The 16,653-nt window shown below is 53.9% G+C and overlaps 1 protein-coding gene across 1 annotated transcript in view; it reads right to left on the bottom strand.

Moving 5' to 3' along the window:
- Positions 1-537: 537 nt before the first annotated feature.
- The window catches only part of LOC308338339 (epididymis-specific alpha-mannosidase-like), a gene marked incomplete at both ends in the record, with an annotated part of 56,648 nt that continues 40,532 nt past the window's right edge, over positions 538-16,653 (bottom strand). Inside the window, 14 exon segments of the mRNA XM_080796349.1 lie at positions 538-684; positions 1,514-1,626; positions 2,812-2,949; positions 5,328-5,532; positions 5,610-5,615; positions 5,619-5,720; positions 7,038-7,290; positions 8,525-8,565; positions 8,567-8,833; positions 10,425-10,558; positions 12,141-12,279; positions 13,187-13,366; positions 14,709-14,713; positions 14,716-14,917. Of these exon segments, the coding sequence (XP_080652475.1) occupies positions 538-684; positions 1,514-1,626; positions 2,812-2,949; positions 5,328-5,532; positions 5,610-5,615; positions 5,619-5,720; positions 7,038-7,290; positions 8,525-8,565; positions 8,567-8,833; positions 10,425-10,558; positions 12,141-12,279; positions 13,187-13,366; positions 14,709-14,713; positions 14,716-14,917 (1,932 nt within the window).

Below are 16,653 nucleotides of genomic sequence, written 5' to 3'. Positions count from 1 at the left end.
TCATAAATGACTAAGTGTCCTGCTATGAAGAAGGCACTCTGCTATGTGCAGTGGACAGAGAAGATTCATGGGAAAGAGAAATGAGGGGGAGAGGAGAATGGAGGAGAGGAGAATTGAGGAGGAACCTGACCCAGCCCCAGACCACGCTTGATAGGAGCAAGCAGGAAGGAAGAGGGCAAGGGTCATCCAGACAGAGGGAACAGCATGGGAAAAACTCAGGGGCATGAAGCTGCCTGTGGTTCCCAGGAGCCAATGGTGGTGTGTGCGGTGTGAGACACAACATGACAGATGTCAGACCCCCTGGGATATGCTTGCTGGTTCAGGATGCACCCAGGACAGAGGGAGGGGTGTGGTCTGCAGACACACACACAGGCATACACATACGCACACTGACCCGTGGTAAATTCTGGATGGTACAGAATCAGAAAAGCCAAGTAACCCACTCAAGATCACACAGGCCATAGGGGCAGAGCTGGGATCTAAAGAAGGTCTGGCCAGCTCCTGAGCCAGGCTGGGGGAGGGCTGGGATTCCCAGGCTCAGCCTGAAGCAGAAGCTCCCAAACCTCTGCTGTGGGGACCATCCCGTGTCCTCCAGCTCCAGCGGCGCAGCATGCTCACATCCCACATCCCTGTGAGCAAGCGCTCCTCCACCGCCGCCACGGACCCCAGCCCCTGCAGCACAACCTGAGGGACAGGAGCACAGGGAGAGTGAGCTACACCTGAGGCCGCAGATCAGAGCAGAGGCAAAGCAGGAGCAGGGGTGGCACCCACCCTTGGGGCACAACACACCACCTCATGAATGCTCCCAGGAAATCCCCAGAGGGAACCATGTGCCCGTTTCACAGAGTAGGACACTGACTGGGACCAGCATGCTCTCCCAGGTACTGCACTGGATAAGCATACACAGGGGAGGCAGGCACAGAAACTGCCTCCATCGTCCAGACCCCTTCTCCCCAGTATGGCTCAGGGGGTGGCCCAGGCTGAGGCCAGGAGTAGCTATCTATCCCCTGTGCCTAGAAAGCAGGGACCCAGTCTCCTGTGCAGGGACGGAGGCAGGTGGCCCCTTCTGGCCTGACCAGGAAGGGATGACTGGCCGGGAGGTGAGAGGTTTCTGGAGAAGCTTCCCTGCACTAACACAGGGAGAAAGCACTCAGAAGCAAGACCCCACTTGCTACTGCCTTTCCGCTTCTGCAGACCAATCTGCTTCTGACTCCGTGCTTGCTGGTGACCATAGAGGATGAACCAAAGAGAAACAGCCAGGATGCTAGCGAGGCCAGCTGCAGCACACAGTGACACAGGAAGGGACCAGAGAAGGAGAAGCAGCAAGAATGCAGAGAGAGGAGGTTGGAGTGCCCACGTGCCCCCACAGCGCCCACTCCAGGGTGAGCGGGAGCGCCCCAGGCATCTCTGCCAAGGTCTTTGCCAGAGGGGATTTTCACACTGGGGTTTGCTTGCCTGCTGGGGCTTCAGGCCATGGCCAGGGAGCCTGTCACAAGGGTCTGAGTGTTCTTACCTCCAGGTTCACACTCACAGGCTGAGACAGGACTGGATCCTCCCCCACCTCACACAGGTGATGGAGCCGCAGCAGGACTTGGCAGATGTCCACCTTGGCCCTCCTTCCATGGCCTTCAGGGACACAAGGACCCCCCCATCAGCGCCAATCCTCTAGTCTGGGCCCAGCACTCGACACCTGCCCTTCACTTCCTACCCTCAGCCTCCCTGGGAGGCACTGAAAGAGTTCCTTTGATGCTATTGCTGCACACGGAGTGTAAAAATTCCCTTCTACCTGTTCCAGGGACTGGCTATGGACTGGATCCCGAGAGTCAGGCAGGTTCTCTGTCTCCTGATGATTGTGGGGGTGGGGTGAGGAAACGCTGATGTCCAAGATGACACACCTGCTTCAGGGAGATGGGGAGTGGTCTCACTCCATCCCCGAGGCTCCCTCGCTCTGCCCCTCACTTGCTGTTCTCCAGGGAGGAGGGACCTTCATTCAGTGGGTCTGGGGCACCCCCAGGCAAGCCCCTCTCTCCTCCTATTTGGGAGCTAGCTGTCTACAGGAGACCTATTCTCTTGCATGTGGCCACACACACCGGTGGGAAGGGAACGCTCTGCCTTGTAGGGGAGGCTCCCCACCCAGCATCTTCTTTGACAGGGGGATTCCTGGTAATGGGGTTCAGTGTTAGAAAACCACTTGACTGGGGTGCCTGGGTGACTCAGTGGGTTAGGCCGCTGCCTTCGGCTCAGGTCATGATCTCAGGGTCCTGGGATCGAGTCCCACGTCGGGCTCTCTGCTCAGTGGGGAGCCTGCTTCCCTCTCTCTCTCTCTCTGTCTGCCTCTCTGCCTACTTGTGACCTCTGTCGAATAAATAAAATCTTTAAAAAAAAAGAAAAGAAAAGAAAACCACTTGACTGCAGGCATGAGCTATGGTCCCCAAGATCGTGGGATTGGCTATTCAGGGCTCCAGGAGGAGTTCCTGAAGAGCAGGACTGCACTGCAGGCTGAGGGTCTGGCAGATGGTGGATGATGATTGGGAGTTGGTGGTGAGGTGAGAGGGATCCATCAGAGAGTGGGTGTGGACAGGTCCTGGGCTGGGGTCCATGTCCACAGTGTACCCTGCTTGCTGAGTGACTCTGGTCTCCTACAGCCTGTCTGTGGGCCTGGCCCTCCCCATTGGGTAGAGAAAGTGATCAGGTGACCAAGCAGAAGCAGGACAACTCTGAGAGGGGCCCACTTTGTCTGGTGATGGACGTGGGGCCAGGTTGCCATGGGGAGGGTACCGTGCGTCTGGCTCCCTTGGACACCTGCCTCACCTTTCTGGAGATTCTGCAGGTGCTCTCTGTGGTTGGAGCTGTAGTTCCAGCCTGGGATGCTGAGGATCTGCAGGTGAAGACTTGGGGACAGGGTCATGGCTTCTTGCTGCTGGGGGCCTGGAAGATTCTGAGCAGTCTCTGCAGGGTAGACACACAGAGCCAGGACAAGCACTGGGTCCAAGTTCCTCCTTCTGGCAGTGAGAGCTCTGCACACCATGTGCCCTCCTACAGGCGATCCAGCTCCTGCCCATGTGTATCCCACAGGGAGGACAGCTTGAAGCACCTGCTCGTCCCAGTGCCTCAGGCATCCCTTTCCTGCCTTTGTCCATGGACATCCTTCCACCTGGATGCCTTTCCTCCCACCTGTCCAAGGGCTCAGATCACAGAGCCTAAGAGCCAGAAGGACCCTGAATCTCTAGTCCAGCCATTTCAATGTACAGATGGAGAGTCTACCACCCACAGGGGTGATGGGGTTTGTTCCAGACCACAGGGCAGGTTCATGCAGAGCCCTGATTTCAATGCAAGGTGTGGGATGCCAGCTCCTCCCTTGTTTTGTCATCCATGGCCTCCCAGCTTAGAAGGCACCTCAGCCCACTCCTCCTTCCAGGAAAGCCCTTTCAGCTCTGGGCTCCAGCTGGGGCACCACCTCCTTGCAGTCCCCAGGCTACAGTGATTGGTCCAGGCTCAGACCACGAGCTCCTCTCTGCACCAATCAGAAGCTTTCCCTGGGACTTCTGCACCTGAGCCTGGGAAGACTGAGCTCAGTCCTTTTGCAGGGGATGAGGTGGAAGGGGGGGATGCATGACAAAGGAGTTCACAGCCTCATCCCAGTAAGAGGGATAAAGAAGGTTGCAGACAAGGAGAAGCACAGCTGAGAGTGACGGAGAGGGATGGCCTTGTTAAGGTCCAGCCTGCTGAGCACTAACTGCACCCTGCCCTTCCCACAGTCATGTGCACGCACCTCAGGTAGAGTCTGCTGGGGGGCTCAGCCAGTGAATGCTGAGTTTCTCTCACTTTCAACCAGAAGAGACCAGAGTGGGGCCAGTGGGAGATTCTGACCTAGCCATGGGTCCTCCTCAGACACGGGGCCATCCCCCTCTGTGGGAAGGTCTCCCCACTTCCTGGAAGGAACAACTGACTCATCCTGGAGCACCAGCCTGCTGGCCAATCAGATGTCCTCTCTGGGAATTGGGAACCTGAGACCCAGAGGTGGCCAGGCAGGCAACTCATGGCATCCTGGAAGGATGATTGTGAACACCTGCTCCCCAGTGGCCCCCAGCTGCCCTGCCCCCACTTCCCCTGACCACACCTCTTGTCCAGCTGCTCTGAATCTAGGAGCTTGTCCACACTCTGCCCAACCAGCAGCCCCTTCCATGTCTATTACCTCCAAACAAGAGAAACTTAATGACCCCCTTCCAAGTTGATCCTGATCTTCTCCAGGCTTTTGGTCCCTAAAGCACAAGGCCAAAGACTCTTACCAAAGACTCAGTACCTCTCCCTGTGTTCCCTGAAACTGGGATGTATATGAGCACAGCTCCCCAGTGGAGAGCTCAGGACAAATCCTTCAGGAGAGGCCTGGACTTACCCATCCCCAGTGTGCAGCACACAGCAGGCACTCATACGTGCTTCATACAAGAGTGAGCAACAGCCTTCTTGCCTCAAATACGTGGGAGGGCCCTGCTCTAAAACTGAGGCAAGGAGAAATTATAACCACATTCTCATCAAAACCTCTGCAAGTGAGTAGAACAGAAAAAGTTCAAGGATTAGTGAGACAGATACGACATTGTATCTAGCTGTTTCATTCTTTAAATGCTGTTCCAATGTACCATCTTTAAACACGATCATTACCTATGTTCAATTATTTTTATACAGACACAGCCTGTTGTAAGTCAGTAGGGGTTTGAGTGGAGGGAATTCATGAGCTTTGCAGATCAGACCATGGAGAGGAATCTCCCTCACCGGGTGACAGCATACCCAGACATCACATAAAACAAGTCTTTTAATGTTGATCTTCTATCTGTGAAGCCATATGTGTCATATTAAGAAAGAAAAAGAGACATCAGAGCAAAAATGAAGGAAACTCAGGGAAAAGGTAGAAGGTGGAAAGGGTGTGTCTCAGAAATGCTCCCACCACCTATATGAGCTTGAGTGAACCCTGAATCTCTTTGCCCGAGATTGCCTACACCTTTTATGAGGACTTTGGATCAGAGACCCCAAGCTCCCTTCTTCCCAACATTGTCCAGATTAGTGGTGGTCCACACCCCTCCCCAGGTCTACTGGGCCAGGTGGGCTCATTCTGGTATGAACACTCCCTTACCATTCAACTCTCTCTTTTTTTTTTTAAAGATTTTATTTATTTACTTGACAGACAGATCACAAGTAGGCAGAGAGGCAGGCAGAGAGAGAGGAAGGGAAGCAGGCTCCCCACTGAGCTGAGAGCCCAACGCAGGGCTCCATCCCAGGACCCTGGGATCATGACCCGAGCCAAAGGCAGAGGCTTTAACCCACTGAGCCACCCAGGCGCCCCCCATTCAGCTCTCTTAACAGCACTACGGGTCTGTGCTGCAGCGCCAGCTCACTCCTCTGGCGCAGGCCTGCGGTGAGGGGCCAGGGTCCCAGCAGGAGCCAGAGCACAGGGTGGACAATGGAGGTATCATCCAGTGTAAGGTTGAGTAGGACATTCTCATCAATGTTGTTCCACAGCCGATGATGGAGCATAACCTGCAGGGCTGAGCTGTCTGACAGGCCCTCCTCCCACCTGCTCCCACCCTGGGTAGCCAGGAGGGCCCACTTCCTACCTCCACCTAGCCATTCCCTTGGCTGGAAACACCATGTGCCTGCTCGGACAGCAGCACCACCCTGTTTCGGCTGTCCTTGATAAAGGCGGACTGAACCATGGGGTAGTAATTCTGTGCACACAAATATGGCCAGACTGGCTGTCAAGGCAAAGGATGGGAAGGCCTGCTGGTCGGGGTCCCCCTCAGGCCAGTCCCCCACATGGGCACAGCAACAGCTCCGGGTGTAGCAAGAAGACTATGGTAGAGGCTCTGACCATAGAGCCCAACAAACAATCACTACATCCAGCTCCACAGCTTCCTGCCCATCTGAGCTAGGGACCGAGCCCACTCAAACCTCAGTTTTCCCACCCACACAATGGGCCCAAAATCCACTGTGCACATTCCTGCAGGAGTAACGAGGGGGTGTGTGGGTCCATCTGCTGTGGTTGCAGGGCTGAGGGTTGCTACAGAGAAAAAGGGCTGAGTCTGTTCTGGAGCAGCAGCCACACTCCCCACGCTCTGTGCTCTGCTGGAGCAAATGACCTGAGCAGATCCAAAAGGACAGTCTGGAGCCCCTGCACAGCTCGGGAGAGTGAGCAAATAGGGATGAAGGACCAGAACTCACAAGCAGAGCAGGGTGGGGACATACCCTTCTGGGTCCCTTGGGTGGAGTAAGAAATAATGATAACTGGGGTCACAGGAGACCCCCAGTGCGGGCTTCACCTGGATTGTTCCCGCTGACCCTCCCAGCCCTGGGGACCGAGATTATTTCCTCCATCAGGGCAGCAGGGAGCCATAGAGAGGCCGACCCGCTTGTCCATAGTCACAGTGCTGGAGGTCTAGGATGGGGGAGCTACTGTGTGCCTCGGGCCACACTCATCACTTTAAACGAGCTTCCAGGCAGTGTCTCTGCTGCAGCACCTGGCGGGGTTCAGGCCCACTAAGCCTTTGACAAGCATCAGCTCAGAAATCTCAGAACGGGGGCGCCTGGGTGGCTCAGTGGGTTAGGCCGCTGCCTTCGGCTCAGGTCATGATCTCAGGGTCCTAGGATCAAGTCCCACATCGGGCTCTCTGCTCAGCGGGGAGCCTGCTTCCCTCTCTCCCTTTCTCTCTGCCTGCCTCTCTATCTACTCTGATCTCTCTCTGTCAAATAAATAAATAAAATCTTAAAAAAAAAAAAAGAAATCTCAGAACGACCCCCCGAGGAGGCACTCATCTTACACAAAGGAAACCAAGGCACAGACAGGGACAGGGACGGCCCAACATCTGTGGTGACACCGAATTTCAGACACCAGGGGTGACCCAAGACGGAGTCCTCCACCCCTAGCAGCACAGGTGGGCAAGGGACTCACAGGTGGTACTGGAACAGGCTTCCTGCTCTGGCCTTCTGGAAAAGGACCATCAGGGCCACCCCATGGGCGCGGGTCCAGCAGGCATCCTAGGGCCTACCCTAGTGATGCTGTTGGTCGCGTGTTCCCAGAAGACTCTCCGCTGCATCTGGAAACCATTGCTGTCCGAGTAGAGGACTTGCCAGTTGTGGAGACCGGTGCTGGTCCTCAGGATGGCCTCACGGTTCAGCTCCAAGGGGCCCACCCGGTTCCCCTGCTCGATGCGATGGCAAACCAGGTCCCCACGATGGCCAACCGGCACGTGGGCGAGCCGGGAGTAGATGGCATATGTGTGATTCCCATCTCTCTCCTTCCTAGAGGAGAATTGGGGATCAGTGGGTCATGCTCTGGGAACTCTGCAGATGTCCCTCAATCCTCCTACCCCCTTCCAATCCTGTTGGGAGGTCACATCAGGAAATGCAGCTGGAGTGTAATGACAACTTTCTGGGATGTGGCCTGGAGATGGACAAGGCCAGCCCAAGAACACTTGAGAGGCTTTTTCCTGGGGATCACCTGCTTTCTCTGCTGTCAACAATTAGTTGCTGAATGAATGGATGTGTAAATGGATGGATGGATGGATGGTTGGATGGATGGATGGAAGGATGGATGGATGAAAGAAAAGATGAACAGACATGGATAGGTCAAATGGTGAGTGGATAGATGTATGTGTGTAGGTGTGAATGAATCAGTAAGTAGGTGGATATATGGATGTATGAGAGAGTGTGTGGTTAGATATGTAGGCAGGTAGATATATGGATGGGAGGTGAGTGGATTGATGGCTGGATGGTTGAGTGAGTGAGTGGATGGATGAATGGTTGTATGATAGGATGAATATATAGACAACTGGGAGGATAGTGGATGGATGGAAGGATGGGTGTTTGGATGTATGCATCGATGGAGGATGATGGATTGGAGGGTGTGTGGGAGGAGTAGATGATGGGTGGCTGGGTGCTTTGGTGTGTGGGTATAAAACGATGGTTGTGAGGGTTAGTGGATGGATGGGTGGTTGGTTAGTTGAATAAATGGATGAACAAGGATAGTTGATGGAAGGAAGGAGGGATAAATGGATGGATGGATGGATGGATGGATGGATGGATGGATGGATGGGTGGACGATAAACAGATACATGGGTAGATCAAAAGGTAAGTGGATAGCTGTATGTGTGGGATGAATGTGTGGTAAGTAGGTGTATATGGATGGATAGAAGATGGATGGATGGATGGATGGGTGATGGGTAAGCAGATGAATGCAATGGGTGGTTATTGGAAGGGTGGGTACATGGATGGTTATAAGTTTCTCTGAATTCAAGAAAGTGGATAAAGTGAATACTTTATGTTCTCCCTGAGTCAGTCTTCAACATCAATTTTGTCTATACGTCAATTGCTGTGGCACAAAGTTCAAGAAGGGCTTTCCTATACTGGTCTGGTATCACAATTACAGAAATTAAGATGGTAATACAGGAGGGCCTTCACCACCTTCTGGTAATTCCCCTAGCAGGTGAGGACACAGACAGGTGAGGAAATGACATGCCCAGGTCTCAGCACACACCTCTGCCTCAGAGTTAGCAATGGCTGTGCCTCACCTCTCCAAGATGCTGTGCATCATGTTAGTGTCAGCATCCAGGAACACAGTGTAACAGTCATTCTCCACAGTAATTAGGTGCCTACCCCCTGGACCGGCATGTGTCTCTGTCTTGCAGGCAAAGTTAGAGGTTCTAGCCAGACTGGCACCCAACTGCTTTGCATCTTCTTGGGTCCCCTGGGCATGCCTGATACCGTAGTGTCGGTAACTGAGGCCCGGGATTGTGGTCAGCACATGCAAGTCACAAGCAGGTTCCTTCTCCTTTGATTTCTGGACCTGCAAAGCCAGCAGAACAGAACAAAATGGTGGGTTTGGGGGCTGGAAGACCCTCAGTGTCCTCACTATACTGTGATTGCACACCTCCTGGGTGGGGTGCTCATTACCCACAAACAGCAGGGTCTTTCCATCATTGGACTGTGCTTCAGGCATCCTCCCTGCTCACCAGGATCCTGCCCCAGCACCATCTCCCTCCCTGGCCTCCCTCACTCTTCAGACTCCAGCATCAGACACCGCCCTCCCTTCTCAGCATCCTTGCTGTTTCTTACCTCTGAACCTTTGCTCATGCTGTTTCCCCTCCCTGGAAAGCCTTCTCTCTGAAGTCCCTTATTTCACACTCTCCAATTCCCCCAGGGGACATTTTTCTGTTCACCCTACTCTTATTCATCCCCCTGTCACCTGACATCCGAGGGATGGAGAAGGACACTGGGCACACTTAGCCAAGCCCCTCACTTTCCAGGGGAAACATGCAGCATCTGAGCCCCTGTGGGAAGCTGGGGGCACTATTAGCAACACCAGGATGTCTGCACACACCATCCCACCCAGGCTTTTTGGGACATACATACCCTGTCTCTGCCCCCATCCAGCTCTGTCAATCTTCCTCATCAGAGCACAACCATCTGTCACATCCCACACATTCTTATTTGCTTTCCTGCCTGTTCTCCAGGGTGAGAATATGTATCCTCTGTGGACAGGAACTTCATTATTAAGGAAGCCTGGAACCTAGGCCAGGGCCTGACACACAATAGGTGTCCAAAATATTTGTTGAGCGCATTTACTCAGAGTGGTGTTGTGTGTGGGTGAAGAAGGGGGTGCTAGGGGTTGGGTCTGCTGAAACCAACACCATCCCGTCTCCCTGATCAGGTCAGATGAACTCCTCCTCCTTCTGCATCAACTAAGGTCCACTACCCTCACTCCCCAGGTCATCACTCCACACCACACATGTCCTTTAAGTGTCTGACCCGCCTATTCCCCATGGTGGTGCTGCTGTCCAGGGGATCAGCACTTGGCCCCGGCTGGACCAGAATGTGCCTCCGGGAGTGTTGCTGAGTGGCTGATGTCAGCACCTCCTGCACTAATCCCTGGCACTGGGGGACAGGCAGGGTTCCTGGGGCACCCTGGCTGGCTCCAGGCAGTGGAAGGAAATGAGGACAGACCATACACACGCTGGTGTCTGGGTGTGTGGACACAGGCAGCTGGGCCAGCCTGGACCATCAATACTTCCACAAAATGTCCCTCTGAAGATTCCTGAGGGCCTTTCCACAGAAAGTGGACTTTCGCCTGAGAATATAAATATGCCCCCATGTCCAGGGTGTGAGGAGTAGCCTCCCAACCAAGGCAGGCCACCCAGGAGACCCTCCAGGAAGGGGACAGTGGTGGGACTCTGGGTACTTCAGATGCTCACAGACCAGTGAGAGTCCCCTGGGGGATCCCACAGGCCTTACTGGATAAAGGTACCCATGGGGTGTCCTCTAGGTGTGGCCCCCATGGTCACGTGTTCACGTGAACTGCTCCCATTGCAGGAAGAACCCTCCTGGAACAGGTGTCAGCAGCAGCAAGTGTGCCCCTGTGCACGCTGTCAGGGCCATACCCGTGCAGCCACCGCCTGGCCGAACTCATCTGTGATGTTGACCCTGGAGAAGCCCACAGTCAGGGTAACAAGGGTGGTGACCATCCAGGCCAGGGGGTTGTAGACCACGGCAATGTGTCCCCCAGCTTCTGAGTCTGCATACAGAGAACTGGTCTTACCTGCTGCCATTGGACTCACCCAACACACCTGGGGTCCTTGGCTACATGGGAAACTGAGGCAGAATAGACACATTCCTGCAGAGATGCCAGGGGAACTGAGTATAGGGACTAGTGGGCTAGTGTGCTCCTACACCCAGCAGGCCCCATACTCTGCTCAGGGCTCTGTGTCCATTCCCCAGGCAGGGGACCCTGGAAGGGAACACACCGTGTCCCTCCAGACAGAGAGAATCCCCGTTCTCTTTACATATCACCCCTGACAGTCCCAGGGAACTGAGGCCCGGAGAAGTACAGTCACCTGTCCAACCTGACCAGCTACTAAGGTGTGGCTCCCAACCTTTGAGTCCTTGGCAATGGGAAGGACTGGAGAATTTCCAGAAGGCTGGAGGTCCAGTCCAATTACCTAGCCCAGTGTCTGAGCCCCAGTGATGCGGCCCTGGGTTCCTTCTCTGTTCATTCTTTACTCCCAGTGAGGTAAACTCTGCTCATGTATGATGAATCCTGGACCCCTGAACACATCACACTTTCCAGCCCCCTGCCCCTGCCCAGGCTGTTCCCTGTGGCTGGGACATGTTTCCTGACCTCCACCCCTTCATTGCTCAGGCAAGTCACCCTGGTGAGGTCATGGGAATGGACGGCCCCACCTGGCAGGGGAATCAGACCCCAGTTCCAGCTCTGCTGCTGCTCTCTGTCCCAGCCAACACCTGGATCTGTGGGCTGGGACCCTGTGTGCTGCATGTGTGGTCCCCAGGGGCCTTCCCCAGTCTGAAGGTCAGATGGCATTGCCGGCAGAGGCAGATGGAGGGAAGTGCAGGCCCAGTGAGCAGGGAGGTCAGATGCGAGGGTGCACCATGACAGAGCACAGGCTGAGGTGTCATGCTGGGAAGGGTGCAGCAGGCCTTGTGCACATGACATCAGGCACTGGGAGGGAGGCTGAGGTGTTCCGGTGCCCCTAGGACTTTCTGGTTCACAATTCCTCAGTCTCAGCCTACATGACCTGTTACTCCAGATGTGTGAAACCTTCACTGTCAAAGGGCCCGGAATCAGCACCCAAACTGAACTTAGGAGGGAGTTGGGCAATCCAGATGGGGTCATGTCCCTGAGAACACCTGTATCCTCTGCAATCCTGCAGCTCAGTCCCTGGGTTCAATCCTAGCTCTGCTCCTCCCAGCTGGGTGACCCTGGGCATGTCCACAATCTCTGTTTCTGGTGTGCCCTCAGCTACACAGTGAGGACAAGAGCACCTCTTAGCTTACAGACACTCCAGGCATAGCAGTAAACACTGCGAGCTGGGCGCTGAGCAAACGCCTAACTCAGCTGGCCATTAGGACGGGCTTCAATGGTGACCTCCCCATCTTCCCATCACACACAGGACATGGAGGCTCGGAGGAGTCAAGGCACATGCCAAGCTCAGACCAAGGGCTCAGGGGTGCACAAGGGATATGGTTGCAGATCTGAAGCTCAGGTTGATCAGGTCCTCTCCATGACCCCCAGCTCTGCTCAGAAGGGTTCAGAGCCCCCTCCCAGACCTGCAGGGCCATCAGACAGGGGCCTCGCTTACCTGAGTACGCTGGGGTCCTGTCCTGGACAATGGAGGCCATCAGTTCATGCACACCCTGCATCCCTGACCTCAGATTCTTCACATACATGTCTCTCACCTTGGGGGTCTCAGTCCCAGTGATGGCATCATGGTGCTGTACCTGGGTCCCAACCAGAGTGGGGGAAACTCTTGATCGGGCCTGCCTCTGCAGACCACCCCCTGGAGTCTGGCTCTCCTTCCCTCTCACCAGGTTCTAGTGGAGCAGGTGAGCGTCCCTACCATATTCCAGAGTGGAAAACTGAGGACCAGAGGTTTGATGACTTTGCAGAAACCCACTGAGTCCTCTAGCTTGGGCAGAAAACAGACATCTGCAAGGGACCCACCCCAGCTTCACCTCTGCTGTGCAGTCTTCCTGTGAGTGCCACTGGGATGTTCCAGGCACCCTCCATTCTCTGTACCAAAGTGGACATGGGATGAGCTTGTCTTCCCCAAAGAGAAACTGAGGCCCCACCAACTAAAGCTATGTGTCCTGCCTACTCCAATGGCTCAATCTATCCACTCCGCTCCCAACACAGTGACACATTCTGTCAGTTTTCCCATCTGTACAGTGGGGACACATGAGACAGAACATTGGGAACAACTTGCTGTGGGGCAGCCACCATGCCAAGAAGCTTATGTACATTCACACATTCAGTTGCCCCACCATCCTGGGGTGGGCATGAGCTTCTCAGTGTACAGGGAGGGAATTAGGGTTCAGAGAGGGAAGTCCTGAGCCTGAGGACACACAGCAGAGCGGGACTGAATCCATGCAGGACTGTAGGACACTAATGCTGCTTCTCTTTGCCCTTTGCCCTCTGGGTAAATTTGGCTAAAGCCTACTGAAGCCACTACCTGAAGGCTGTCAGAGCGTGGTTCTAGCCTTGGCCCAGCATCCACCAGCACCTGCCATGGGACCACAGGCCACCTCGGTGTTCTCTTCTGGAACACCTGGGCCTTTAGTGACCAGGGTCTGGGGAAGTGCACTGCACAGGAAGTTTCCAACCTGATCGTGTTGCTGAGAGGGGTGCCTCAGAAATTGCCCAGCGGAGCTGCTGGAGCTGCTTCAGGGCCCAGTCCAGGTCCGGGTGCTGGTGGGGGAACGGCCGCACGGAGCATGTGAACATGGACTCCCCAGCATACAACAGAGCACTGGCTCGCCTGGCCAGCCCCTTGAGCCTGCTGCGGGATGAGTAGAAGCCAGTCCAGGCCTGACGTGGACCCAGAGAGAAGGGCTGGCAGTTGGCATGAGTCTCCCTGGCCTGGGGGTCTCCTGAGCCCAAGTCCCAGGAGAGCTAGGGAAGCTGGGGCCTGGGCTCTGGCTCTGCCTGGGTCACCTATGGGGACTGCCACAGACTCCTGCTCCAGCCAGGCCAGGAATGGCCCAGGGATTCCAGGGAGGGACTGGGGTAGGTGTGAGGATCAGGTTGGGCCAGACTTGGCCTGGGATGGGGAACCAGAGAGCCCAGGGTAGACCTGGGAAACCTGAAACAGCCTGTGAGCCAAGGGCCTGGGAAACCTTGGGTAAGGGGTGGAGGAGATGGGAGCCAAGTAGGCAGCACCCAATTGACATGGGCCCTGAGTGCTGGCATGTGACTCAGGGGCAATGGGGAATCTGGGACAAGACTGCAATGACTGGGGTTTCACTGGCAGCCCAAGGAGGTGGAATGGGGGAGGGCTGAGGGATTCCGTGTCTGCTGCATGGACCTGCACATAGGGAATGACTCCCGACCAAGGCTGGGTGGGAGGAGGAGGCTGAGTGCCTCTTGGAGTGGTGGCTGGGTCTCAGATTGTTGACTGTTTCTACTGTTCTTGCCTTCTGCCTCCTCCCAGGCTGGGCAGTGTCTCCATTCCCTTATCTTCTCCCACATGACCTGAACACATGAGGAAGGGTAGCTCTGTGATCCGGGGAAAGGCTACAGGCTGTGTGGTCAGGAGACCATGCTGTCCACAGCTCCTCCAGCAGGCTGAGTGTCCTGGTCAGGCAGGGGCACCCAGCAACTTAAGCTCTAAATCCCCAGTGACTCAGAGCAAGAACCAGGGCTCACCCGACCTGTCCAGTCTCCACATAAACATTGTCTCTCCTCGAGGATTGCACCAAATCAAGCCCATTCAGAACACCTGCAAGACATTGCCCTATCTCCTCCCTCCTCTCCTCCCTCCCGCCCAATTCAGCATAGCCGCGCCCACACTCATGTAGCCACCCCTACCTGGGCTGTAACCACGCCCACAAGGATGTAGTTACACTTGAACTGCAAGTGTAACCCCGCCCACATCAATTTGCCCCTCCCACCCAGACGTAACCAAACTCACAGCCTTGTAGCCTTCCCAGGTGAAGGCAGCCAAGGCCTTGTGGTTGTGGAAATAGGAAGCTATGGAGCCCTTCTGTGAGTGTCGTGTCAATCCTAAGATGTCTAGGTGTGACAGGGTGTGAGGGGGGTTGTGGGGACAGGGTCTGTCTCTGCCCCAGTAACCCTCACAAGCTCCATCAGCACAGCAGAGCAGACTCGGTGGGAGCCCTCTCCAGCACCAGAACTGCACCCCAACCTGCACGGGGTCATACCTGAGGAATAGGGCAGAAAGTCTTGGTGCTCACGGACGTGCCAGGTGACGTTGGTATCGTGCAATGCATGGAAGTATTCGGCCAGCGTGGCGTACTCCACAGAGATGCCGAGCCTGGATTTGTCAGCACTGATGTAGTCCAGCAGAATGTCCATGTTGGAAAACTGCAGCAAGTCATTGAAGAACTGGTTGTCACACCCCTGAAGGCCGGGACACAGCACAAAACCTTGGAATTCCGGAGCCGAGCCAGTCCAGGCAGAACCCAGCTCGGCCCTCATTGTCCCCTTCAAGGACCCTCCCACTATCAGAAGCTCCAACCACCTCCCCAAGGACATTCTTGCACCTACCTACTTACCTACCCTCCTTTTCCCTCCCCCCACCCCTCCCTCCCTCCCTTCCTTCCTTCGTATATTCCTTCTTTTCTCTTTCTTTTTTTCCTCCCTTCCTTCCTTCCTTCTTTCTTTCCTTCCTTCCTTTAATCATATTTTATATCTCAAGTACTTATCTACCTTATACCTGAACATTTGTACCTTTTGAACACCATCTCCCAATTCACCCACCCACCCCCCCGCAAACACACACTTCTGGCAACCACAAATCTAATCCCTGTTTCCAGCTATTTGTTTTTTTCTAGATCCTGCATATAAGTGAAAATATATAGAAGGGGCATTTGTATAACTTATGTCACTCTCTGAGCTTTGCTGAACACACATTTGTATTAATAATTATCAACATCATTAATTTTAATGATAAAAAAAAATTATGAATGAAAGTGATAACAGCTATGACTCACATTACTGACCTTAAGCTCACTTTTTAAAAAGAAAAGTCAAACCATGGATAAATTCCTTCTTTCTTTATGATTTTATTTATTTATTTGACAGAGAGAGAGAAGGAACACAAGCAGGGGGAGCAGGAGAGAAAGAAACAGGTTCCCCACCGAGTAGGGGGTCTGATCTGGGGCTTGGTCCCAGGACCCTGGGATAATGACCTGAGCCGAAGGCTGATGCTTAATGACTGAGCCATCCAGGCTTCCCTAATTCCTAGTAATATCACATTTACAGGCGAATTAATACCTATCCTTCTCACACACTTCCGAAGACACAGAAGAATGGGAGCACTTCCAAACTCATATGCTAGAAACAACATTGCCCTGTTACCAAAACCAGACAAGGGCACCACATAAAGGAAAATTATAGGTCGATGTCCCTGATGGACACAGATGCAACAATCCTCAACAGTTATTAGCATACCAAGGTCAATAATCTGTCGGAATGATCACACACTGTGATAGAGTGCAACTTATTTCAGGGATTAAAGGATGGTTCAACAGCCACAAACTGATCAACAAGATGCACCAGTTTAATAAAATGAAGGATAAAACATCTATGATCCTCTCCATAGATGCAGAAAAACCAACTGAAAACATTCAACACCCATGTACAATAAAAACGCTCAAAAAGTGAGAATGGAGGGAACATGTCTCAACATAATAAAGGCCATTATGGGGGCTCCTGGGTGGCTCAGTGGGTTAAAGCCTCTGCCTTCAGCTCAGATCGTGACCCCAGGGTCCTGGGATCAAGCCCCGCATCAGGCTCTCTGCTCATCGGGGAGCCTGCTTCCACCCCTCTCTCTGCCTGCCTCTCTGCCTACTTGTGATCTGTCTGTCAAATAAATAAATGAAATCTTTAAAAAAAATAATAAAGGCCGTTTTGACAAGTCCAAATCTAGCATCGTACTCCATGGTGGGAATCTGGAAGGTTTTCCTGTGAGATGAGGAATTGGCAAGGATACCCACCTTGTCCACATTTAGTCAACATTGCTTTGGAAGGCTTTGCCAGAGCAAGTAGGCAAGGAAAAGAAACAAAGGGCATCCACATGGGGAAGGAAGAAATAAATGTGTCATTATTTGAAGATGGCATGGTATTATGTATAA

The sequence above is a fragment of the Martes martes genome (assembly GCF_963455335.1).
Source record: "Martes martes genome assembly, chromosome: 2".
Lineage (NCBI taxonomy): Eukaryota > Metazoa > Chordata > Mammalia > Carnivora > Mustelidae > Martes > Martes martes.
Note: the sequence above shows the minus strand (reverse complement) of the source record. Positions and strands in the feature narration are given on the sequence as shown.